Below are 27475 nucleotides of genomic sequence, written 5' to 3' on the forward strand. Positions count from 1 at the left end.
ACACTTGCCTCCGCTTTCTGCATCTCAGACAGATTAGCTTGCGTGTTTTGAAAAAAGGAACTGAGGGGCAGTAAGGAAACCACTGTCTGATTCAGAATAAAACCTGGTTAGCGGAGGCTGGTGGTATGTTCTAAAATAAGGCAGTAGTGGAAAGATTTCTCACCTCAGTCACAGTGGCTGCTGGGGAGCCTTATAGGAGTCCTGAGACTTATTCAGTAACACTCACCTCTCATTAAGGACCAGCACTGTTGCAAATTAAAATCCTGCAGATTAGACATTTTATAGACAAGGATGCTGTATCTCCATTTCTATAACTTCCCACAGGGAGAGGTGTATGTGCGCATGCTTAGTTACTTCAGTCTTGTCTGACTCTTTGCGACCCCATGGACTGTAGCCCACCAGGCTCCTCTGTCCATGGGATTCTCCAGGCAAGAATACTAAAGTGGGTTGCCATGCCCTCCTTCAAGGGCTCTTCCCAACCCAGGGATCAAACCATGTTTCTTACGTCTCCTGCATTAGCGGACGGGTTCTTTACCACTATTGCCACCTGGGAAGCCCCAAAGGAAAAGGGCTCAGGGCCAGTTCTGAAATTTGAATCTGGATCTTGCAGCCACACCTGATTGCCTTTCCATCCGTGCAAGACACTCCGAGTTCAGCTCCGGCCCTCATGAGTAGTTCCTGGGCAGGCGTCTGAGAGAGGACCGCAGAGTCTGACTTCTTTCACGGCTGAGAGGCTGCCTTTCGAGTGGAGAATTCGAAATGCGCTAGATGCCATGTCCCTTGATGATGGGTAATAACCTCATTAGGCAGGAAGGAGACTTAGTGGTCCGAGGAGAAAAGGAAGCAGCCAGCTGCAAGTTACTCATCTGGTTCGTTTCTTCGTGTTTCTCACGCTGTCAGTGAAGTGGTGAAGCAATCATCAGGGGCTGAGATGGAAGCTTCTGTGAATGGTCAAGACCTTGGGTTCTGAAGAGAAATTCCCAGAGCAGTGATGCCTGGATTCTCCTGGGACAACACTGGCAGGCATCTTTATTGACCACGGAGATACAAAGACTTGCCCCAACAAATGTTAAGTACTTAATTTGCAGGACTTGAATCCCTTCCTTCAAGGAGTTTGAATCTTAACAGGGCTACATGAAGCTACAATGTATATATGTATCAAGAATTCCAGATGATAGAGGTGCCTTCTCAAGGGACAGCCATGTGGCTTTGTCCTTCATTCAGGGCAATCAACCATCCTGGTTTGCCTGGGTCCTTATAGCAGGATGGGCTTCCCTGATGGCTCAAATGGTAAAGAATCTGCCTGCCATGCAGGAGATGTGGGTTCAGTGATGAACCCCATGGACAGAAGAGCCTGGCGGGCTACAGTCCCTGGGGTCACAAAAAGTCGGACATGACTGAGCAACTAACAATTTATATGAGGGCAGAGTTGGTCACCACACCTTCAACAGTCTTTGTGGTCCTCGGCAGGTCACTTGCACTTTTTGGGTCCTGGGGTCTGCATCTCTCTTTCTAGATGGCTTTTAAATGCCCTTCCAGTTCTTAGGGGTGGCAGTTATGTGTCACTGGTTCACAAGCTTGTGTTGGGTAGAGCATGTGACCTAGAAGCTAGAGCTCTGAAGCCAGAGAGACTGATGATCAGAAATTAGTATTTGGTTGAGAACAACAGTGGCTACTGTTTAGAAGGTTAAGAATGGTTAGGCGATTAGGATAAAGTAACATACCTGTGATGAGGTGGCCTGAGCAGGTGAACAAGACTAAATTCCTTTGAACTTGGGCCCATCTGAACTTAAGTTAGTGCAGACATTGATACATACAGAGATCTGTCCTAAGACTTTGGTTTTCTGGTTGTCTGGAAAGACTGAAAGATGTAGCCAACCCAGACTGTCTTTCTTCCCTCAAGTGGTCCCATGTCGGGATCTGCATAGTGGTTGCCACCTCTAGATGGGTCTCTGGTTCATCATGACTGCTGTTTTCCCTTATCCATCACTTTCTCCCCTCAAACACATTCCCCGCCCCCCGCCCCCACCACCCATTTTTCTCTCTACTCCGTTGAATTATCTGTCTGGTCCAGTACTCTTGCCTGGAAAATCCCATGGGCAGAGGAGCCTGGTAGGCTGCAGTCCATGGAGTCGCTAAGAGTCGGACACGACTGAGTGACTTCACTTTCACTTTTTCACTTTCATACATTGGAGAAGGAAATGGCAACCTACTCCAGTGTTCTTGCCTGGAGAATCCCAGGGATGGGGGAGCCTGGTGGGCCTCTGTCCATGGGGTCACACAGAGTCAGACTCGACTGAAGTGACTTAGCAGCAGCAGCAGCAGCAGCAGCAAGGTGCACACTTTAGCCCAAGAGTGCTTAGAATTTGGGTACATGCTTAAAATTATACTGGCTTTACTCGGGCCAATTGAATCATCTTGGGGAGGGGTTGGGCTGACATTTGTATTTAAAGTCTCCCCAGGTGGTTCTGAAGCACTGTAAGGGTTGGAGCCAGTGCCTTAGCATGATCCTGGGGTAGGTTTCAGCGAGGAGAAGCACCGTGAGGCAGAGGAAATGGGGAAACAGTTTACCTTGTTCTGTTGGTTGGGGCCGTCACAATGTGAACACAGTGGGAGCTGAAAGTGTTAGTTGCTCAGTCATGTCCCACTCTTTGCGATCTCATGGACTGTAGCCCGCCAGGCTCCTCTGTCCATGGAATTCTCCAAGCAAGAATACTGGAGTGGGTAGCCATTCCCTTCTCCCAGGGATCTTCCTGAGCCAGCAGTGGAACCTGGGTCCTCCTGCATGCAGATGGATTCTTTACTGTCTGAGCCACAAACTGAGCTCACTGGGAAAAACTCAGGGAACTTTTTCTCAAAGTAAATACCCCAAGGGTGTATTCATGGCACATTTTGCTAAGGCATTAATAAACTCCCCCCAGATCTTGCCACACTGCTGCAGGCATTTAAATCATTTATAATAATGACCATAGTGTTTTGCACAGAATGATTATCAAAGTATTTTTTGATGGGCTTATAAATCTAGTGGTCCTGAGAGGCAAGTGACATGAATTTAGTGTATTCCAGGCAAGGGATAAAATGGAGGTGACGCAGTTAAAATGAACTTTGGTGGTTTCTGTTTTGCACAGTGGCCTCATTTGTGTATAGTTCCCTCACTGTAAATCAGTTTCTGCCATCTGATGCCTACTTGCCCATCCCCTTCCTGCCAGGATTGCATTCTAGGTTATGAGAGTGGTCATCCTGAATGATCAAAACATTTGAGTATTTGGTCAATAAACTTATGTTCTTATTTGAATCTTAAAATATAGGGGACTTAGGTATCACCTATCTGCTGCTTCCTTTCAAGGGCAGACAAAACCAAGGTGTTGAGATGTTAAATAACTCATTTAAAACTCTGTCCCTAGTCTTAGAAGTCTGTGCCTCATGGCCCCCTTCCTCTGGTTTAGAGCTGTTCTCCCTGAACCCTTGAGATTGCAGAGAAAGTGGGTATCTCTCTTGCTGTGTACCCTTCCTCAAGCTTGCGGCTTGCAGTCAGTAGCTTCCAGAACTTTTATTCATCCTTTATCCCCAGGTGACTCGTCTGGAGCCTGGCATTAGTTGGAGCTTAACAAATGAGGGAAAATGAAAGGAAGAGACCCAATTTATGTCAGGGGGGGTCTCTGAAACTCTTGAGGGGCTTCTCTTCATTCCCTGTGTCTTTGGGACACCCTGGTGTCATGCCTTGGACAGAGCCCAGAGTTAGCATGTTCTGCACAGCTCTGTGTGTGTGTTGGGGGCGTGGTGACACTTGTCTCTAAGGGCAGGGACCATTTCTTGAACCTTTGGTGTCTTCTCTACAACACACAGAACCATGAAGGGCACACAGTGAGCTCCTTCATGCATGTTTGACTGATGGGGGTCTCTGTGGTCTAGTCGGTTTCTCTGGTTTTGTTCTATGGAAAATACTAAAAAGATGCTGCCTTAATATCACTTTGATGAAATCACACGGGAAAGAGAGTAAGATTGTGATCTTGTTCTAAATGGGTAACATGAGAGTTATCTTCCATTCTCCCCAGGATAGCCTCTGCAGTGTAAGGTAGGTGTCTGTTTTCATCCCTTTTCTATATCTGGCTGCCAAAGCTCTCATATTGTAATTATTTTGCTGATGGCATCAATTTTGGTTGTGCTTCCACATACCTTTGAAATTAAGTCTCCACCATGAGGTGGCTCAGTAGTAAAGAATCCACCTGTCAATGCTGGAGATGCAGGTTCAATTCCTGAGTCAATAAGATCCTCTGGAGAAGGAAATGGCAATCTACGTCAGTATTCTTGCCTGAGAAATGCCATGGACAGATGGGACTGGTCGGCTACAGTCCACGGGGTCGCAGAGTCAGGCATAGCTGAGCACACACGTATGAGGTTCCACACTCAGCCCATTCTGGGTTCTCTTCCCTGTCACGGGAGCCAAGACATCTCATAATAGAGACGCTTTGCTGGCTGCGGGTGGGAATAGGAGTGGGTGTTTACAGGATCACCTGGAAAGTGATTTTCTTTTTTAATCCCTAGATAGAAGCCCAACTCAGGATGACTAAATTGGGGGAAGAGGATGATGGAGGTCTTTGCTCAGGGCTATATCTTTTGAAAAATTTCTCGATGATTATTATATATTTCCCCAGCTCCTCATTTGAAGAGCTGACTTAGGGTTTCCTTCAAATCAGGGGAAAAGCCTGACACTCAGTGGAAAACAACTGTTATATATTAAGTACTTATTGTTTTGGCTTCCCTCGTGGCTCAGATGGTAAAGAATCCTCCTGCAATGTGGGAGCCCTGGGTTGGGAAGATCCCCTGGAGGAGGGCATGGCAACCCACTCTAATATTCTTGCCTGGAAAATCCCCATGGACAGAGGAGCCTGACAGGCTATAGTCCATGGGGTCTCAAAGAGTGGGACACGACTGAACGACTAAGCACAGCTTATTGTTTTATGTGCCCAAGCAAGTGATTTAATCCCTTTGGTTTTTCACAGACTCACTCCATTAATTCATCAGTGGGATACCTTCAAGGTGTCAGGCTCTCTGATAGGTGCTGAGGCATCCAAGAACCATAGTTAAGAAGCAAGATGGCTGGAGTCTGTAATAGCTCTGCCACTTTTGGCTGTGTGGCCTCAAACAGATTGCTTATGGTCTTTCATACCTCAGTTTCCCCTGCTCTAAGTGGGGATAGTCATCGTCCCTACCTGATCAGCTGAGAGGATGTACGATAGATGATAACTGACAGCTCTCACTGCAGTGAGGAGGACAGTCCCACCTTCAGAGAGTGGATACCTGCGTGGAAGCCAGGATCAAGTGAGGAAGCACCATGGTCAGCGTACATGACATTTGACCCCATCGGTGCTTTTCCCATCTCACCGTATGGTCTTCCCTCTCTGTACACTCCACCCCCCATCCATACCTCATTTATCTGTAAGTGAGGAGCTCAGCTGTATGAATTTTTCCAGAAGTATCCCAGAATTCTGTATCACAGCTTGTTAAAGAGTGAGGCAGTATCATTATCATGAAAATCAGTTTTGGTCAGAATCACAGGATGATGCTCCTGGGCCCTCCTGAGAAGCTGCTGGCCCTTATACCAAAAGGCCCTAAGTTATGGTCCTTTTCTGCAATTACTTTCTGTGCTGTCATCTCCATTTGTGGCCTCCTTATTTTTATCTCTCACTACTAGAGTAGAACCAAAGGTTACCAGGAGAAACTAAATGACCAAATGTGTTACATCAGTGTGCTTGATTTTATGCAAACAACTTGGTAATCAGTCTGAGTTCTTGAGACTGTTATATCCTTCTGACCTATCCTCTGTCTCCCTTTTCTACTTTTAAGGCTCCTGTGATTACAGCGAGCCCACCAGGATAATCCAGAATCATCTTCCTATTTTAAGGTTATCTGATTAGCAACCTTCAGTCAGTTCAGTCACTCAGTCATGTCCAACTCTTTGTGCCCCCATGGACTGCAGCATGCCAGCCTTCGCTGTCCAACACCAACTCCTGGAGCTTGTTCAAACTCATATCCATCGAGTCGGTGATACCATCCAACCATCTCATCCTCTGTCGTCCCCTTCTCTTCCTGCCTTCAATCTTTCCCAGCATCAGGGTCTTTTCTAATGAGTCAGTTCTTTGCATCAGGTGGCCTAAGTATTGGAGCTTCAGCTTCAGCATCAGTCCTTCCAATGAATATTCAGGACTGATTTCCTTTAGGATTGACTGGATTGATCTCCCTGCAGTCCAAGGGACTCTCAAGAGTCTTCTCCAACACCACAGTTCTAAAGCATCAGTTCTTTGGCACTCAGCTATCTTTATAGTCTAACTCTCACATCCATACATGACTACTGGAAAAACCATAGCTTTGACAATATGGACCTTTGTTGGCAAAGTAATGTCTCTGCTTTTTAATATGCTATCTAGGTTGGTCATAGCTTTCCTTCCAAGGAGCAAACGTCTTTTAATTTCATGGCTGCAGTCACCATCTGCATTGATTTTGGAGCCCAAGAAAATAAAGTCTGTTACTGTTTCCATTGTTTCCCCATCTGTTTGCCATGAAGTGATGAGACCAGATGCCATGATCTTCGTTTTCTGAATGTTGAGCTTTAAGCCAACTTTTTCACTCTCCTCTTTCACTTTCATCAAGAGGCTGTTTAGTTCTTCTTCACTTTCTGCCATAAGGGTGGTGTCATCTGCATATCTGAGGTTATTGATATTTCTCCTGGCAGTCTTCATTCCAGCTTGTGCTTCCTCCAGCCCAGCATTTCACATGATGTACTCTGCATGTAAGTTAAATAAGCAGGGTGACAATTAAAGAGCCTTGATGTACTTCTTTCCCAATTTGGAACCAGTCTGTTGTTCCATGTCTGGTTCTAACTATTGCTTCTTGACCTGCATGCAGATTTCTTAGGAGGCAGGTCAGGTGGTCTGGTATTCCCATCTCTTGCAGAATTTTCCACAGTTTATTGTGATCCACACAGTTAAAGGCTTTGGCATAGTCAATGAAGCAGAAGTAGATGTTTTGCTCGATCTGGAACTCTCTTGATTTTTTGATGATCCTACAGATGACAGCAGTTGACAACCTTAATTCCAATACTGTAATCCCCCTTTTCATGTAACATACTAGGTTCTGAGGCTAGAATGTGGACACATTTGGAGAACTACTATTCTGTGTGCTACAGCTGTCTTGTTCCTTTTTGTTTAATTACTTATATGTTTCAAAAAAGATTAAAATGTGTAATACCTTTAAAATGAAGAGGAAAAAAATGGAGCAGGGAGAAAATTAGAGGAAATGAAGAGTCAGGGATGAGGTTTAAACACAAAATCGACACCAATTTGTTTCCTAGAAGTGGGCCATGATTTTGGCTTTGAGCTTTTCCTAGGAACTTGAAAGGTGAAGCAATATCAGTTACATTTTAATGTGTCATTGAGTAAAATCCAACTGATTGTTCAGATGCCCAGATGATACTGAGAGAACTTCCCAGGTAGCACTAATGGTAAAGAACTCACCACAAAGAAGACACAGGAGACACGGGCTCGATTCCTGGGTTGGGAAGATCCCCTGGAGTAGGAAATGGCAAGCCTTTCCAGTATTCTGGCCTGGAAAATTTGATGGGCAGAGAAGCCTGGAGTGCGACAGTCCATGGGGCCGCTAAGAATCAGACAGGACTGAGCACAGCAACAACATCATACTAAGATGAAAGAACTTTCTTCTCTGGGTCCTTCAGAAAACAGAAAAGAATAATGAGGAAAACCTTTGCCATGTTTATGGTAAACACAGAGATAGGTTTTATCCGGCCATTTCCTTTTTACTGCTTTCTATTTAGGTTAAATATACATTCCTTTGAAGATTTCTTCCAAGAAATGTTGTCTAGGGTCAGCGCAAATCCAGGGATTGGAAATGTCTAGAGCAGCAGTTGCCATGTGATGGATGGTTCTTATGCCCTGGGGGCTCTTGGGGTTGCCCTAGGCTTTCATCCTGAATAGTGGTGATGTCCTTTTTAATGTTTCTATTTTTGAAAGTCATTAAATATAATATATATTTACAAACATAATCTCCAATTCCTGTTTAAGATGGAATGGTTTGAAAGTCTACCAGCATTTATGAAGAGCTTATATTGTGGTCAGTAGTTCTAAACCAGAAACCCAGGAAGTTTCTGGAAGTGATATGTTATAAAAATATTTATTTATATCCCTAATAGGCTGTTGGTTACAGACACAATAAGGAACACTGAGGTCAAAAGTAAAAATTTGATCATTTTACTGACAATTCTGCCAGTTTTCCTCCAGATTATCTTCCTTCTAGCCAAAAGTTGGATTCATCTGATCAGGATTCTTTTGGCATATCTTACAGTATTTTTTTTTTCAATCGATATTTAGAAAGAGAAAATATTATGACTGTGATAGTCATTTTGTCTTTTAATTTATTAGAATTAAAGATTCATACACCTGCAATGTGTTATTTGTGGAGAAATGCTTCCAAGTAGCTGGTGGAAACCACCTGTCTTACCCTGATATTTAGAAACAAAACAAGGAAAACTTGAAAAATAAACTTATGGGGAGTTGGAGATGCCAATTAATTATACCCTTCCTTCCTTCTGGGTTCTAAAGTAGAGGGAATGGTAGAAGCCAGATGAAGATTACAGTACCAGCTTTATTAGAGTAAGCTGGGTTGGAAGATGGATCTTGGGTGTAAGACTTCTGACCCATCCTAGATGGAAATCTACACAGCTGCCTGGGTGTTGGCCAAGAAGCCATGGGCAGACTCTGCTGGGTAGAGAAGCCCCATCTCTTTAACTCCTGGAGGCAGGGAAAGGGGGACTGCACCTCCACCCCAAAGCAGGAAACCCATCCGTCCAGCCCATCCTCTCCACTGAGATGCTGTCCTTCCTGCCCCAGAAGGCCTGTGAGCACTGATAGAGTGGTTTTAGAACCCTCTGTGGTTCTTACTGGGAAGTGGAACACACATTCTGCATGAAAATGTGTCCAGAGGAAGTAAAGGGTCCTCCTTTTATAAACCATTTGATTTGTTGTTAAATTCACATATAAGAAATTGGGCTGTTTCCTGTCTGGTTTTGTTTCTGGGACTGATAATTAGATTGCTTTCTGGTTTTGAATAGACATTGGGTCCCCACCCCAAATGTGTACTAATATGACTGTAATTGTGAAATTGATTTTGTTGACTAATCATATATTTTTCTCATATAATGAGCCAATTGTGTGTAACAGCCTAAAGAGGCAAAAGGTAATTTGTCATTAATCATTTTGCACATGAACAAAGATGGTATCAAAATGAATGAATTTCATAAACTAATATCGTTTCAAAAATGAAATAGGCATTAAGAAATATTTAGAAAGTTGCTAAGGTACGTGTGCTTGTGCGTATGTGTGTAAGAGAATGAAAGATGATTAAAGAGCTCATTTGTTACAAAAGGTTAGGCTAAGTCAATCTAGAACAGTGGATGGATGAAGTCATCCTTCAAATAGAGTTTCTTTCAGAGAGAATTTTAGTCATCCTTCAAAAATAATTCCTTTCAGCAAAACATTGAAAGGCTTAGAGTGGCCATAAAGTCAGTTATGTGCCCTGGAAAATACCAGAATTAGAAGCTTTTCTAGAAACTTGAATATTGGTTCACATCATCTTAGGCAAAATTAAGCATCCTCTGATAAGGATGGTTACTTGAGTTGAAGACTATTTCACTTTGAAGTCATCTGGGACAATAGTCAGAATTGTTAAGCAAGTTTTCTAAACTGAGCGCTTCAGCGATTATAACACAAAAACCCAGTAACCCCTTTCCCCTGATGATATCTAACTTTGAGCAGCACAGAGTATATGTTGGGTTGCTGCATAGAATGATTTGCAGTGTAGAGTTACTTGCTGTATCAGAGTTAATGTTGAAAGACATGGATCCAAACCATGTCTTGGATTTTAGCAAAATGAATCAAAATCCTGCAGATGCCATTCTCATTGACTGGATGCATCTTACAGTAACTAAGTCTATAAGATAACTGGTTTTCTTGAAATGCCTCCAGTATATTCAAAAGTAATTTGTTGTTGTTTAGTCACTAAGTTGTGTTTAACTCTTTTGTGACCCTATGGACTGTACCCGCCAGGCTCCTCTGTCCATGGGATTTCCCAGGCAAGAATACTGGAGTTTCCATTTCGTTCTCCAGGGGATCTTCCCGACCCAGGGATTGAACCTGCATCTCCTGCATTGGCGGGTGGATTCTTTACAACTGAGCCACCAGGGAAACCCCATTCAAAAGTAATACCAAATCATTCATTTCTTTGCACATTAAAAAAGAAGAATTATGCTGTTTTCTCCACCATACCCCACTGGAAATTAGTGTCTTAGAGGCTCTCATTCTTAGTATCCTGGATGAGATAAAAAGCTACACATCTCAAACTTTAATGTGCAAATGCCTATACATCTCGTTTTAAATGCCAGTTCCAATTCACTTGCTCTGGGATTGGGCTTGAGATTTCCAACAATCTAGCAGCTCATCTCAGTGCTGCCAGTCCACAAGTCAGACAAGGTTATAGAGGTGCTGGTTACTAGACACATTGGTAGACATTGAGGTCATTATTTTAGCCTCAGATAATCTCTCATCTTTGGAGCCAAATGCCAAGGAGAGATTAATAAAAGCCCTAACTGTCCAACATTCTATTTCAACATGTCCTTCCACAGCACAGAGGTCTAACAGGGCTCTGTAGTCATCTAGCCCTTCCTGAAAGGCTGCCTCCTTGGGCAGGGTGCCTTGGGCATTGACCCGAGAAGATCAGCATGTGATTCCTGAAGGAGAAAACCAGAGGGCCTTGCATATATATTGTCCAGTAAACAGCACACCTGCATTTGTACAGAGAAGAGGGTTTATCTTTGTAAATACTGGGTAGGCTGTGTTTTGGATCCCACTAGATAGGATTCATAGACTTGCTAGAAAGGATATCTTTCCAAAGATGTAATGGTTATCACATCTGCCTGTATATTAAATAAAAATACCCTTGCTTGGGAACACCTCAGACCAAGTTAATCAGAATCTTTAGGTATGAGACCTGGGCATCTTTTTTTTTTTTTCTCTTAAGGAGCCCAGGTGATTATTGGGCTTCCCAGGTGGCTCAATGGTAAAGAATCTGCCTGCCCATGCAGAAGACACAGGAGATGTGTGTTTGATCCCTGGGTCAGGAAGATCCCCTGGAGGAGGAAATGGTAACCCACTCCAGTATTCTTGCTGGGAAATTCCATGGATAGAGGAGCCTGGCAAGCTACTGTCCATGGAGTTGCAAAGAGTTAGACATTTCTGAGTGACTAAACACACATGCCGGGATTCTTAAATGCATCAGGGTTGAAAGGTCTGGATTTAGGCAGTTCTTAACTTGGAGGGCTTCCCTGATGGCTCAGACGGTAAAGTGTCTGCCTGCAACACGGGAGACCTGGGTTTGATTCCTGGGTCGGGAAGATCCCCTGGAAAAGGCAGTGGCAACCCACTCCAGTACTCTTGCCTGGAAAATCCCATGGACGGAGGAGCCTGATAGGCTACAGTCCATGGGGTCGCAAAGAATCGGACACGACTGAGTGACTTCACTTTCACTTAACTTGGAGGGCAGGAAACTCTCCTCATTTAACTTGAGATAATTCATCATTTGTGTAATCCTGTAACTTGTGACCAGATATTTGTAGTTATTGGGACAGCTGACCTTGGTTTATATATTAAGGGACAAGTAAGCTTATAATCTAGTGTTGGGTGGTTAAGTTCTTCTTTAAGAAAATTTAGCTTTGGGGCATTTAAGACCCAGGATCTGCCAGAGTCCAGGACTTTGTGCTTCATAGGGATTTGCTATAACCCCATTTTAGAAGTGATGGGGAATTCACTAAACTGTTTGTGTTTGATAAGCCTCCGACTGGCACCTCCAGTGGTGTGTGCATGTTTGCGTGTGCGTGCACTCATCTTCTCACTCACCAGCTAGTCTTTTTTTTTTTTAAGAAAAAGAGCTTTTAACTTGCTGATCTTTATCAGATCCAGTGCTCAGAGAGCTGTGCTGTTTCTGCAGACAGTGCAGATAGAACACTTGTGGTCCAGCACTCAGCCTGTGCTCCACCCAGGTGGAGGAGTAGGGTTCTGGGCTGATTGGGTTCTGGGAGCACTTGTTGAATAATGAGCTTTATCTTGAGGCATTGTCCTACTTTCTGGAAGTAATTTTGATGATCTTTGTGACCCTGGTTTTCCAGGGTTCTCTAGGGCCTGTTGTCATTTGTAGATGTTTTCTACATATAGAGAGCTGCCAGAAATCTGATCCTCAGGGGGGAAAAGTACATTTCATACTTTTAAAATTCCTTTGTGGCTTTATTGTCCTTTGGCTCTGAGTGGAAGCGAATATTTGAGTGTTTCATCCAATGTTGGGGGATCAACAGATTTACACACTGTGTGATCTTCTCACAGACCATTCCTCTTTTCTTCCTAGAGAGTCATTATCAACCTGTCATAATGTGTGTTCATGGTTTCCTGGGCTGGAAGCCAGATGACAATCCTTTTCTATTTAAGACTGTCTGATGTAGCATCAGAGATTGTCTTCTCAAAGCTTCTTCCCTGTGCCTTGATTTGTAGACTCGGATCTCTGTGGAGTGGAGCCTGCATGCCATGTACTAATTAGTAAATGGGGGCATAGCCAGCCCAGGCATGAGCTCCTTGGCAGTTACCAGGATAGCACTGGAACTGAAGGATGTGGACAAAAATGAGACTCATCTGTCAGTCAGCTTGGGACAGCATCAGGAATCAGCTGCTACCCCTGCTCTGCCCTGTCCGTCTGTGGCCTCTAGTCTTAGCTCAGGGCTCTGAGCCTGCGCATCTTCAGGGCTGGTGACTGACTCCTGAGTTCTCTTGGTTTGCTTCTTCTTGCTCTTCAGTCTAGTCCTATAGCCTCACCTTCCCTGAGCCTCATCCAGTGGGGTGGGTGATGTCCTGCTGGTATGCTAAGGCAGTGGTTATCAACCTGGGTGCTTTTATCCTTTAGGGAACATTTGACATTGTCAGGAGGCACTTTTGATTGTCACAGTTGGGGGTGGCAGGTTCTATCTAAAGGTGTCTAGTAGCTAGAGGACGGGGTGCTGTCAAATTCCTATAATGCACAGGACAGCCCCTTATGACAAAGAATGATCTGGCCTCAAATGTAAGTTGTGCCAAGGATGGAGACCCCTTGGATTAAATGGGTTTGTTTCATTTTTCAGGGACCCATGCTTTTTGTTATGGCTTAGTAGACGTTTTCCGAATTCTTGGACTTACTGTGGTTTCATTTTTTGTTGTTGTTGATGATGGGAAATTCTGTCAACTGTGAATAACCTGTGAGCCTGGTAAATGAAACTTACAGAACAAAGATATTATCTGATCCAGAAGTGACAGCTTCCTCTGCATTCCTTTGTCATCTTTCCTTTTTGTCCACTTGCCCGTAATGTGCAAGCCTTCTGCCCAAGAGGGGAAGTCAGAATACAGTCATCACGTGCCTTTCCAAGTGTTTTCCTTGCCCCTCTGCTCCCCCTAGTGGAGATGGCCACATACACCAGAGGATAGTTGGCGGTGGAGATGGGGAAGGGATGGAATAGAGAGGGTGGGAAGGAGGGCCTGTTCTGGATACAGAGTCACTAGCTTTATTACAGTATTTGAAAACTTATTTATTAATTCCAGTTATGGAGCTCTGAACTACACTTAGTCAACAGTGTAACTGCAAGGCAGATCTTGCTTCAAGTGGGCATGGCCGGCCGTTTCCCTTCTGTCTGTCCACATGGAGAATGCAAGTGCCGCCTGATAAATGCAAACCAGGCACAGGGCTGTCTTGGTTTGATCACTTCAGATGTAAAAGGCATGGGTCATATAAAACCTAAACATCAGAACCACCCCCCGCCCCCGTAGCAAAGGTGTGTTGTTTTAGCCGGTGTCTTTGGTTAGTGACTCAAAATAAGACTTGTTTAGCCGGTTCTAAAGAGAACAGTCTGTTTTCACTTCAAATGTGTTTTTCCTGTTTATAAAGGACTAGAACATGTCAGAGGATCCAGTCAAGAAGGTGGACGAAGAGGGCCCTGTCTGTACGTGTTCATCAGTGCCTCCAACACTGTTGGTTCCTGGGCTCCTTTGCTCCACGAATTGGGAGGCGAGCTCATGGTTAGCACAGCTGTCAAGGACTCACACCTCAGACTGGGGGCAGCTGGTGAGTGGGCCCTGGGACTGGCTTCAGGTTGGTGGCACTGAACCATGCAGGCAGTGAGTATCCACCTTTGGGGCATCTTCCTAGGAATTTGGACTTACTTGGGAGGAAAAAATTGTTTTGGTTGTCCTTCCCTCCTGCTCAGCTTCTCCTTTTAACAACAGAAGATACCACATTTAGAGCAAGACTCCCACCCCAGGCCATCTGCCTGCCTTGCACCAGTAATTCCATGAATGTATGTTTTTCTTTTCACCTGCTGATTCTCCCAGCTCCTTGAGCTTGGTACGGTGTCACAGTAGACTCACAGGTCCTTACTGTCACTGGACTGTGGTTTCTGGTTGGTGTTTCATTTGGTAAGTTTCTTCCCCTTTGAGTTTTCTGCAGGCAGCTGGGAGATACAGCTTGGTGTGGAGCAGATCAAATGGGATCAGGAAGCTTGAGTTATGGTTTGATTCTGACTCTCATTGGAAAGCAGAATGTTTTCTGGACCTCAGTGTCCTTCTCTGTGAATGAAGAGTTTGTACTTGGTTATTATTTTCCTAAGCCAGATCTCAGATGTAGTATCCCAGTCTGCATACAGCTATTTTATATGCTTTAATTTATCCTACTTCCTTTTAAAGTAGATGACTAGGCCAGTGAGCTACTCTGGAGAGGCAGAATTAGTGAGATGGTGTGCACTCGTATCTAGTTAGCACACAGTTGATTTCTGTGCTGAATTTTGGCTGTAGAATAGCGGAAGTCCAGATTCACCCTGATAGCAAATGGTAATGGCTACTATTTTTTAACACCGGGCACTCTTAAGTTGCTGTTAATGTAAATTCCTCCAGAGGCTGGAAAGAGAAGTGGTGGGGAATTGTTTCAGAGTTGAGTCATTAGCATTCTCTAAAGACTGCTATTATTACTTGTAATGAAGAATGATCAGCCAAAATGTTTCTGAAACATACAATTTATTATGGACCCTCATCTGGCATTTAATCTGGGTCTCCTAGTATTTGGTATCATGCAATCTTACATGAGTAGATATGTGGACCTGAATTTTATAAAACAAATAAGCAAATAAGACCGCTGCCAAGCATTAATTTTCCTACCAAATTAGCATAAGAATTCAAAGTTTAAACTCCACATACAGAGGTATGTGGAAGTTTTGTTGAGAATCTATAGTATAAAACTTTTCCTAACCAAATTTTTTAAAGAAAAAAATGTTACACTAAGGTAGACAATTCAAATGAGAACATTTATAGAACCTCAGAAACGTCTCTGGGGACCCTAAAGTCCTTTGGAACACAATTTGAAGACCAGTAACCCCTATTCATCTAGTTTACCAGTGTGTTCTGTGGTTCCACAACTTTCCCTATTTTACTTATGCAGAACCTGAGACAGATTTGTCTACAGTCCCACAGTGCTAATGGGTGGGGCCAGCTGTGGATTTCCAGGCCGTAGATGCAGGAGTTCTTTCAATTCCCCTTCATCACCCTTCTGATGTCCTGGGATCATCTTGGATACCCAGTGATGGAACCAACAGCCTCTACCTAAGTTCCCCCCAAACTTGTTTCCCCTCCCATCCCTTGTCTTGGACAGCTTTTTGGTGCCAAAGTCACTGCCCCTTCTAGAATTATTTCCTGAAACTTTTGTCCCTTTTTTTCTTTTTGTGCCCATCTACCACCGCATCCCCTTTAGTTTAACCCCCATCTAGTCAAGGGCATAATAATCGTTCACTGCTATGTGACAGATCTAAAAACTTCTAACAGGTGAGGTTAGCTTACATTCTCAGAGTGTCCAGCTTCTTTGTGGTTCACCCCAGGCGGTGGTCCCAGGGGTCACTACTCATTTGTGTTTTTGTCATCCCTGTCATCCCATTCTTTCATCTGACAAACACATAATGACCATCCCCAATGTGCAAGGCAGTCCCATTCCTAGCACTTCCTGTCTCTAGGGAAGTTACAGAACCTGTATGGGAAATGAAAGAAAAGATTATCCAACAGAGTAGTAGTTAAGAAGCTCTTTCGAAGGAGCACATACTTCTAGGGGATGCTCCAAGGAGGATGGGCCCTCCTCAGTCCAGGGATCCAGGGAAGGTTTTAGACAGGATATGGGGTTCATTTGTGAGAAAGTGATGGGGTTTCCAAGGCAACATGGATGACTACAGTGGACTCAGGATTTGTGTGTGTGGTTTTTTTTAATAGTTTAATGTATTTTAATAGCAAACTTAAAAACATGTACTTGGCACGTAGGACAACTCAGAGAAGTATAGTGAATGAATGGAATCTACTGTATGATAAAAATGCTACAAATACCATTTAGTTGCAGTCAGTAAGAAATTTACCTGTTTTTAAAAAAATCCAAATGCTGGCATTGTCCAGAAAATTTTAACAGGTTTATTTATATTGTTATCAACTTGAACTGCTGAAACTTGTTCACTGAAGCATTTTGACTTGCATTAATGCTTTACATCCCCACATTTATATTAAAAATTCACGGAAATAAAAGTGGAAAAATTGCCAATACTGATTCCCCACCCCCACCTCATTTTCCACTTGCAGTTATATACTTAGTTATCTTTTGACCCTCATGGGGGGGAAATAGTTTAACATTCAGAACTACAGTAATAGGAAGACGAGAATTTTTCTTAAATGTTTTTCACCATAGTGGATTCTTTTTTGTTTGTTTGTTTGTTTTTCACCATAGTGGATTCTTAAGCAGGATCTCCAGGGATGTGGTGTGCTAGCTGGATATTTTTTGGCATGATGGTTACACATTTGGCATAGATACAATCCAGGTTGATGTGTTTTAAAAGGCAGCAGGTCTTGCTTGCCTCCTGCAAAGCACCAGTCGCTGCAGTCTGGAAGCACAGAACTGTTTTGCAGTCCTGAGCAGTTTCCGGCACCAGACGCAGGAATGAAAGTTTGCGAATCAGTTTCACCAGGCCTGTAACAGTGAGGTTTCTCTACCCTTCTAATAGAGGGCACACTCTTGTGAGTGGCTTGCGTAGCCAGTTGCTTCTTTGATGCTTTACCGTGGGTGGATTTCCTGGCAGTCTGTGTAGAGACCTCTTTACTTATCTTCTTCTGCCGCTGGAGCTTGGTGGGCTAGAGGGTGCACTGGCTTTGGAGAGCCGGAGAGTGATGGTGGCATGGCAGCAGCCTCTGAGAACACAAATAGGATTTCTTGAATATTACTGCAGAGGGGGAGGCAAGAGGTAGGCCGTGATGGCTGCCATCCAAAGACAGGTGGGAAAATCGGGTGACCCGTGATAGGACAGCAGAGCTGTGGGAATGACTAAGTTCAGGCGGTGCTATCCATGTATATGTGGTACCTACGGGCTGTGTCGGGACTGTCTTGTGGGCCTGAGGAAAAGGTCTCCGTGGCTGGGGCTGGTATTGCTCCTGAAGGGATAGACATTTCTGTCTTCATCCATCCTCCAAAGACACGGGTCCTGATGTGACAAATGGTCTCCCACTAATGTCAGCCTTTGAAGGAGCTTCCTTACTGCTTCTTCAGTCTGGTTCTGTCCAGAACAGGGCTGATTTTGAGAGTTTCTTCAAGTGTGTTGAGAAATTGGCATCTGGCATGCAAAGCAGGCCTCGCCTTGAAGAGTGAGTGATCCATAGCTGAGAAGGGTTAGCAGTGTCTGGTAAACGGGTGGCAGGTTTCCTTGCGTAACTTCCTTCTGTTGCAGAGCCTGTGGTCAGCCCTTAGTAAGGGTCCAGCCCTTATCTCGGCTGTGGAAGTAGGGGAAGGGGTGGGTCCTGACTGGGGCCACAGTGCACCTATTAGGCTCCTCTGCCTGTTTTCAATTCAGCTCTCCCTCCTACCCCACCTTTGGAGGTGGGCTTGCTTGCTTTTTGTTTTTTGGGAAAGTTTTATTAAGATATGTTTAACATATCATACAATTTTCCCATTTAAGTATACAATTCAGCGTTTTTCGTATATCCACAGAATTGTGCATCCATCACCACAGTCCATTTTAGAACATTTTCACTACCCCTCAGAATAAACCCTGCAAGACTTAGTTGTCCCCTCCTAATTCCTGCCCCCGCCCCCCGAACCCTAAGCAACTACTGTGTACATTCTACTTCTAGGATTTGCCTATTCTACTAGACAGTTTGTATAAATGGAATCACATAATATGTGGCATTTTGTGACTGCCTTTTTTCACTTAGGATTTCTGGGGATCATCCATGTTGTAGCATGTATCAGTGCTTCATCTCTTTTTATTGCTGAATAGAACAGATTTGCCCCATTTTGGTCATCCGTTTGTCACTTGGTGACCATTTGGGTTTCACTCTTTGTCTATTTTGAATAACGTTGCTGTGAAAGTTCGCGTTTAAGTTTTTGTGTGGACGTACGCTTTCATTTCTCTCAGGAGAATCCCTAGGAGTGGAGTTAGCTGGGTCATCTGATAACTCTGCTTAGTCATTTGAGTAAGTGCCGGACAGTTTTCCACATCGGTTGTACCATTGTACAGTCCTGCCCACAGGATATAAGGGTTCTCCTATTCCTACATCCTCACCAACATTTGTTCTTATTTGTCTTGTTTGATTATAGCCATCCTGACAGAGGGGAATTGATATTTCATTGTGCCTCTTATTTGCATTTCCTTAAAGGCTAGTCATTTTGAGTATCTTTTCACATACTTTTGTTTTTTAAATTAAGATGTATTTCCTTGTCAAATGTGATCTTTGATCACATTTCAAAGGGAAACCATATTTCAGCATGTTGATGAGTGGATGGGAAGGGAGGGAAGTGATCACTGTTCTTTTAGGGATTTTACCACGTCTGGGTTTTCAGACGGTCTTTTTGCCCCTGGCATGTATCACCTGGGTGGGTCCTGACTGTCCCCAAAGCCAAGGCAGAGAAGCACCACCTACTATTGGGTCCTTGCTCAGTTCCTGGGCCTGCTCTTTCCTTTGCTTAAACTTTGCAGCCTTGAGCGGCTTCTTCGGGGGTTCATTAGGGAAAGCAAAGCAGGGCTTCTTGTATGAAAGCTGACAGGTAATTTCTATCTGCTTTGGGGGCTCTCCTAAAATAGCAAAAGAAAATTACCCTAGGCTGTCTTTCTTGGTAAGCATCTTGTTTGCTTGCTCTGGGAAAATCCGTTCAGCCCTGGGGTGACATCAGCTAACTGGCATGGCTTATTGAAAAGGAAGTGCAGCCACTTCCTGGAGGGCGGGGGGGTGGAGAGGGTGGCTTCTGAAGCCTCAGGCCTGAGGATGGGAGTCCTGTCTTATCCCTGTTCAGTCCCCGGAGTGAGGATGGGAGTCCTGTCTTATCCCTGTTCAGTCCCCGGAGCCTGATGGCTACACGTGCTCAGTGCATCCTTGTAGCGGTGAATGCAGGTGCCTCTCAGCTGGCCCACATGAGAAGGGGCTGAGTGAAGTGCCACCGAGCCTGGGTAACCAGCTCATCCAATCTGTAGGGATTTTATTGGTTCCCTGGCAGCATCGTTCTCTGAGAACACAAGTGGGGAGTCTCTTAAAGGTGTCATGGATCCCATACAGAAACTGGTTAATAGTCCAGGTAGACAGTGTTTTACAAACTTCAGACTAGGAGGGAGCATCATGCCCTGGAGGGAGGGGAGGAGTCTGAAGCGAAAGGAGCTGGTTGGGGGTGAGGAGGGGGAGACAGGCTTGGTTTGGATGATCCGTGTGATGTGGGGCAGGGTCAGCCAAGTCTGGGGAGCAGCTTGAGGGAAGACAGGGAGACCCTGGGGGTTAAGGGGCTAGTAGACTGGCGGATGTGGAGGGTATGGTGGACCAGAGAAACTTACGGGATGAGAAAAGGGAGATACCGCCACACGGACTGGCAGCACCATGGTGAGGCATTGTGAGGGCATCTGCCTGTGTTCAGGGCTCTCAAATTTGAGCGGGCATCAGAATTGCCTATTGAAGTACAGGTTGCTGGTTGCTATTGCTATTGAAGCATAGGTCCACCCGTCCTACCACTTTCTGGCCGCCTCCAGTTGCTGCTTCAGTAGGTTTGAAGTGGGCCCTGAGAATTTGGTTTTCTCACTGATGCTCCTGCCGCTGCTGAGTTGGGGACCACACTCTGGGAACCACTGGCTTAGAATTCAGCAGTTGGTAAACTTTTTCTGTTAAGGGCCAAGAGTGAATGTTCTAGGCTTTTGAACTACGTAGGATTTCAGGTACATATTCTTCATTGCTTTTCACAACCCTTTAAGCCTGTTCAGACCATTCTTGGCCATAAACAGATGGGCAGGGAAGAGGAATGATCTAGGGAAGGCAGGGCCTGCTTTGGTGCCTCCCGGGCTGGATGTCTGTAGATTCTCTCTTCTCTGCCATGTAGGTGATCTCCATGTTGTTTTTTTGTCTGTAAAACAGACATAGCATTAATAGTTCTTACCGTATAGGACTGTTTTAAGAATTCAATGAGCTAAGGCATAAAAAGCATCTATCACAGTGCCTGGGACATCACTAGAATTTATTTATCATTTACTATCAGTATCAGTAGAGGTGTTACCAGCTACTGATGATGGTTGACAGGCGAGGAAAAGAGAGAGGAAGACCAGCACAGATCTGGTTCATTATAGACCCTGAAAGCTAACTGCTCCAGGGTCCCCTATCATTTCTTCTTACGCTGCTCAGGAAGAGGAATCCTTTGACTCACAACATAGGCACACTCAGAATACATCCCGGGTCAGTCCCTCGAAGGAGGGGATGCTCAGCTTCTGCTTTCACACGCCTAAAGAATCGTGCCATTTGTGGGCTGGCTGGTTGGTGAGCCCAGGACTCTGAGAAGGGGGCCCATCTGTGCCACTGCAATGCATTTGTAACCCAGGCTTCAGCCTCATTTGTTGGGAAGGCTTGATTCAGGACCACAGTGCAGCCTGTGCTGATACCAGATAGCATCTGCTGCATTGGTATTGAGAGGATGCCTTGTAACCTCTCATTTTGCCCCATGGTGTGATTAAAAATGAGAACCACAAAAAAGCAGGCTGTCGTGTGCCCCACATTTCCTGTGCTGAAGTGTGCAAGTGAGAAGTATGGTGCAGCTTTCACTTGTATAGCTGGCATGAAAAGATAGTCGGGTACCCCTTGCACAGCCTCTCTGTGCTGCTGTCTGGGGAGAGGCCACCTGGTGGCCCTGAGAACTTCAGCTCGGCTCTAGACACTGCTACTGAAAGCTGACCATGCTCAAATAATACCGGTTGCGGGGGGTTGCGGGGGGCTCTCTCTTTTCCTTGTCTGATTACCCCCTAGGGGGCATCCACTTTCTGGCTCACCTCTCCAGCTGCGGGCTCTAATCCTTGCCAGAGCACAGAATCTTGACTTGGTAAGTTCAAGTTTCACAGGCACAGAAGTGCCTGCTGGTGATACGACTTCACCCTCCTCTTGGGTTTTTGCTGACATTCAGTAAAATATCCTTCTCTCTCCTCCCCACCTTGCAAAACAAACTTCCTGTTTTGAACTTGGTCCAGACTGGAACAGCCCTGCTACTACACCTGTGAACATGCGCAGACACACATTCCTCCCCTCCGTATTTGTACAGCTTTCTGTCGACCAGCCAGATTTCCCCTCTCGGCTTACAGATCCTAAATCATAACACGAGATAGGCTACCGGCAGATGAAGAAAAAAGGAAGTGCACATTTCAGAGCTGTTTGAATGAAAACAAGGCTCTGGTTTATTTCGCCGTGTTTTGCCACGAGGACTCTGCTAACTTTCCCCCTTCTTCACAGCAGGATGGAAACAAGGCAAGGAAATCAGCTGATGCAGGAGCCAGAGTGAGTCGAGGAAACCCGCAAACCCAGCCAGTACCATGAGCTCGCGTCTCCCCTCTGCGCTGTAGGAACCCGGGGCAGGCGAAGTCGGCAGAAAGCAATGGCTTTCTTCACTCCGTGGAAGCTGTCCTCTCAGAAGCTGGGCTTCTTCCTCGTGACTTTTGGCTTTATTTGGGGTATGATGCTCTTGCATTTTACCATCCAGCAGCGAACTCAGCCCGAGAGCAGCTCCATGCTCCGGGAGCAGATCCTGGACCTCAGCAAGAGGTACATAAAGGCGCTGGCTGAAGAAAATAGGAACGTGGTGGATGGACCCTATGCGGGGGTCATGACGGCCTATGGTAAGTTCTGCACTGCCGGGGCACCTCCATCCAATTCTGCTTTGCCTCCGAGGGACCCCAGAGGCTCTCACACTTGGTCATGGATTGAGTCTACCTCTTGCCACTCCCTTCCTGGCGACACATTGCACACAAAGGGACACCTTGAGAAAGTTAAAGCAGTGCCCTTTGGGAGCTTCTGACCTCTTAGACACACTGATGCTTAGTGCCTGGAGCAGTGGGGCTTCCCTCTTGGAGCTCTGTTGGTTGTATTTGCAGCTGGCTCCTCTTCGCTGGACACATGGCTGGATTGCATGGTCTCATCTGGGAGGATGTTCAGGGAATGTAGAAAAATAGTCTCATTATTGTTCCCTAAACAAAACTTAATTAGGATGGGTAGGGGCGAGGTAAGGAGGGTGAGGAGGAATGTTCTAGGCCTGCCAGAAAACTCAGAGCCAAATGTATGCCTCCCTCCGGCCAGTACGCACGTCATCAGAGCCTACATGCTGATCAGTAGTTTTAACCTTGGGTTTCCTCACAGTTTATGGCTCTCTCGTTTCTTGCTCTTGTCTCTGATTGCTCTCACTTTGAAAGAGATCTTTTGGTACTCGTTGCTTTTTTTGTCAGGTGCTCAAAATCCTTTTTGAAATGAGGTTGAGTGAAAAGATATGCATATGGAATATTATTTTTCTTTCGGCAAAAGTTAGGCTTAATATAGAAAAGTTGGAAGCTGTAGACAAACCAAAAAAAAAAACAAGATTAAGGAAAATCACATATAAATCTACAACTGTGGGAAATAGCCACAATTAACATTTCAGTGTATATCTTTCTGATATATATATGTATATACATACACACTCACACACAAATATATACGGACACAAAATATTTACCAAAGCATACACAAATACAATATGGGGGCTTCCCTCATAGCTCAGTTGGTAGAGAATCTGCCTGCAATGCAGGAGACCAGGTTTGGTTCCTATGGTCAGGAAGATCCTCTGGAGAAGGAAATAGCAACCCACTCCAGTATTCTTGCCTGCGGAATCCCATGGACAGAGGAGCCTGGCAGCCTACAGTCCAGGAGTTCCAGGAGTCAGACACGACTTAGAGACTAAACCACCACACACATAAAAAACAAAAACTGCAAATGAAATTTGGATCAGACCGTGTTTCGGAGAATCCAAGTTGCAGCCCTCCCATGGTCACTGAGTATTAGAGTGGACTTAATTCGCAGTGGATGACCTTTGTGAAGTCGTGCAGTGACAGTTCTGGCCATTGAATGGAGACTTCAGTGGCCTCAAGGTTTGGAACCCGAGGTATAATATAAATCAGATACAAGGGTGGGGTTGGTTGAGGTGGGAAACATTGATGGACTACTTTAGCGTTCAGATGACGATTCCTGAAAGTGTGCAGCAACAGGTGTTGAACTTTGAGTTCAAACACAGGAGCTGTTGTTGTTTAGTCACTGAGTCATCACCAACTCTTTTGAGACCCTGTAGACTGTGGCCCTCCAGGCCCCTCTGTCCATGGGATTTCCCAGGCAAGAATACTGGAGTGGGCTGCCATTTCCTTCTCCAGGGGATCTTCCCAACCCAGGGATCAAATCCATAGGAGGATTCTGTGCTGCTAAGCCACTTCAGAAATCATACTCAATTGTACATATATGTTTTTTTCTTTTTAAAAGAAATCCAAGAAATATGGTTACTTTTAATTATATATATACATATTTTTTTTGGTAAGGAGGAAATGGTTGTTTTTCATATACAATGTGGACTTTCTTTTTCAGTGCCCACTATTTGAATGATCACACAATCTGCTTTTAATCCAGTCTTTGAGGATTTGGCAGTGTCGCAGTGTCTGTTGGCACTTTTTTTAATACATCTAAATGTCACCTTTCTTTGATCTGATGGATCAAAAACTGAGACTAGTTTGAGAGCTGATGTTGAAAAACCACTAGGTAATTTTTTGGAGGGTGGATTTTAAATTATGTGTTGACTTGGACCTTCTGTATTAATACCCAAATATTATAGATAAACCATCAGAAAAAGATAAATAAAGCAAATTTTCACTGTTGGTGTTTTTATTGTGTTACAAGTAAATGTCATGAGTAAAACAGGTACGGCTTTCCAATTTCTGGTTCCATGCATTCCATGTTACACATTTGGAGAGAAAGGGGTCTAGTCCTGTAGTAATTTCCTCCTGTTTCTCTCTCTCAAATCTTTATCATGGAAAGGAAAAACCACTTGAATGGCAAATGCATAGACTTTTTTTTCCCTAGTTGTTGGCAGTGGTTTTATTTCTTGTGTACTGCTAAACATCTCATAGCGTGAGTTTCCTCCACACTAAAGAGCAATGATCTGGTCTTAGCTTTTTAGCCTCACAGAGACAGTATATTTTTTTTAGAAAGTTATTGAAAACTTCCGAGTAGCCTAGATAGAATATCAACCACCTTGTATGTTTATAATCATAAGACTTTGGAGCTCAAAGAAACTATAGAAATTTATTTCAACTTTCTCCCTTTACAGAGGAATTTTAGCAGAATAATTCTGTTCCTCAGAAACAACAGAGAAACAACCAAACAGCAAGTCTAACCTGTTTTTCTCTTTCATCTAATCAACTCAGCCTGCCAATCAAAGTGGTCCTTGGAGCTGAGGTTCAAGAATTTAATTGGACTGTGCATTTGTGCTTGAGGTTTGGGGATCATCATGAGATGAAATCTTACCAAGACACAGGCTTTCTTCTCAGCACCATTGACATCTAGAGCCAGATAATTCTGTGCATGGTGTATCTTGTAGGATGCTTAGCAGCATCTCTGGTGTGTCTATCCACTAGCATCAAAAATATCTCCAGGCTTGGGGGGCAAATGTTCCCCTCTCCCCACCTTAGAGAACCACTGAACTAAGACTGAAAACAACAAACCCGTCTAACAGCATCTTCTCATGGAAGTCCTCAAGCAGATAATTGAATTTTGTTATTTAAATCTTGCCAGCTTGGTTCTCCCTGGTTCTCATTTCTGGGCACCAGCAACTGGGATTGAGCCCCGTGGTGCAATCCAGGCCCAGTCCTGAAGCTGGAGAGCCACTGTGAGGGTATGCGATCCCCTGGAGTCCATCACTAGCAGCTGTGGGCATGTCGGTTGCTGGGCAGCTCTGGTGGGTGAGGTTATATGTTGGCTGGAGATACAGAGACTGCTGGACATTCAGCGGTGTAGCTGGGCTGGAGGCGTGGGGATGAGGATGCATGAGCCATTGGTTTGCCATGTTTTTCTGCCACAAATGCAGCCCATGCACAGAGCATCTCCTGGACGTCTGCTCTGGGACAGTGAAGAGCTGACCCTCAGTGGCTGGGACCCGTGTCTGATTTGAATGAATCCAATTGATAGACCACCTCCCCCTCAAAAAAAAAATCCCTCCCTTCTCTCGTCCTGTATTGGTATAATCAGAGGCTCTTAATGTGTCTTCAGGAGCTGCAGCAGGTGTTTGAAGAACTGTAGTAGATGATTTGGGGGCTTCCTAGGTGTCACTAGGGGTAAAGAATCTGCCTGCCAAAGCAGGAGACACAAGAGACGTGGGTTTAATCCCTGGGTCAGGAAAATCCCCTGGAGTAGGAAATGGCAACCCACTCCAGTAGTCTTGCCTGGAAGTTTCCATGGACAGAGGAGCCTCATAGGCTACATAAGTCCATGGGGTCACAAAGAGCTGGACACGACCGAGCACACACGCACACAGCAGATGACTTTAGATTATTACTGACTTATTAAAATTTCTGACTTGAGATGCTGGAGCAGAAGTGTTCAGCAAACTATGACCTGTGGGTCCCATTTGGAACTCTGCCTGTCTGTGTAAATAAAGTTTGACTGAAACACAAACACTGTCATTTGTTTATAGCAACTAATAACAGACAAACGTGACAATACCAGGATTTATTTCACATAACATCTAAAGTGTGCTGACTCTATCTTTCAGGAGGCTCCATAGTTCATTCTGCAATGCTCATCTGATCATATCCCTCCTGTGTCAACAATTTCCCAGGAATCCCATGGCCTTGGGCCAGACCTTCTTGTTTTCATATGGCTTTGAAAGGATTTGGAACCCAGCATTCCATTGTTCTGTATTGTCTGTGGCTGTTTGCTGCGATAGTTGGAAAGCTGAGTAGTTGCTGCAGAGAGTACAAAGCCTAAGATGTTTACTCTCTGGTCCTTTGCCAAAAATGTTTGTCAGTCTCCAACAAGATTGCAGTTGGTTGTTCATTTGACTAATCCTCAGACAACAGTAGAAGAACTTTCAAATGATATCTCCTCCTCCCCCAACCCTGGTCTGGTGATACAAAAAGAGATTTCTGACTTTCTTTTGGGATTTGGTCACTCAGGAGCAGTGCCTGGAAGATGTCCCTGGCAGCCTGTGTGGAACAGTTGGAGCATTCATCCCTGGGGTGTGGAGGGCATTTCTGAGTGCTCCCCTGTCACTGTGGAGAGGAGTGTGTAAAGCCAGCGCCATCCGCAGCTCAGCCTCCAGCATGACTGGCAGGGCCATGCCTGTCTGTGATTTCTCAGGAATTGCATCACAAATGGTGTCATTCGCTCTAGTCAGTGCCGGGCTTGTTCTGAGGTGAACTGATGTCTGTCTCCAATGGCCTGACCCAAATTCTGATGTTCTTTTCTAGTAGGCCAGGCATGGTCCATCCTGTTCTCAAAGTAATAGAAACCTGGGCTGATGAGACACACCTCTCCCCAACCAAGGGGTCCATCCTCACCCTATTAACCTTGACTCTTCTCACTTGATTCTCTGTATACTGGGATGCTCTGACCGGGATAGGTCACCAGCTCAGGCTGAAGCAGTCGAGAGCCCCAGCTTCTCGGCCAGCCCCCCACCAATATCCTGTTTCCGTGCTGCCTGCTTCCTCTTGGCTTCCAGGTCTGTCCACATGCTCTGCCTAACCTCCTGTCTCCTGGTTCCCTGAACTCCTTGGGCCTAGACTGTCCCCTAGATTGGCTGTTACCCTTCTAGCCTGCCACTCTGGACCATGTCTGTGCTGTGGGCCAGTATCTGTCAATGCCATCGAAGCTTCATATGCACAGCTGGGAAAACACCGTCAGGGTTCCTGCTCTCATAGAAGTTACACTTACTTGGAGGGAGAAGTAATATCCAAGAGAATGACAGATAACAGTAAATTCCAGGAAGAAAAATGATTAGAGTGGAATTTTTTTTAAGTACTTGTGGA

At 44.9% G+C, this 27475-nt stretch overlaps 1 protein-coding gene across 35 annotated transcripts in view; it reads left to right on the top strand.

The window, feature by feature from the left end:
- MGAT5 (alpha-1,6-mannosylglycoprotein 6-beta-N-acetylglucosaminyltransferase) overlaps window positions 1–27475 on the top strand; it is a 397826-nt gene that overhangs the window by 127866 nt on the left and 242485 nt on the right. For 13 of the 35 annotated variants that reach the window (XM_086367683.1, XM_086367674.1, XM_086367712.1 and 10 more), the window contains one exon: window positions 21897–22276. The exons of 4 other annotated variants lie outside the window; for them this stretch is intronic. In XM_086367683.1, coding sequence (XP_086223809.1) covers window positions 22036–22276 — 241 coding nt within the window. In that variant the 5' untranslated portion in view covers window positions 21897–22035. Of the gene's footprint in view, window positions 1–14025; window positions 14203–21893; window positions 22277–27475 lie in introns of all 35 variants that reach the window. 18 more of the 35 variants (XM_086367539.1, XM_086367610.1, XM_086367487.1 and 15 more) reach the window with 3 other exon arrangements.

Source organism: Bos grunniens, chromosome 2, assembly GCF_055505025.1.
Source record: "Bos grunniens cultivar Pamir isolate PY7600 chromosome 2, Bosgru_T2T1.0, whole genome shotgun sequence".
NCBI lineage: Eukaryota > Metazoa > Chordata > Mammalia > Artiodactyla > Bovidae > Bos > Bos grunniens.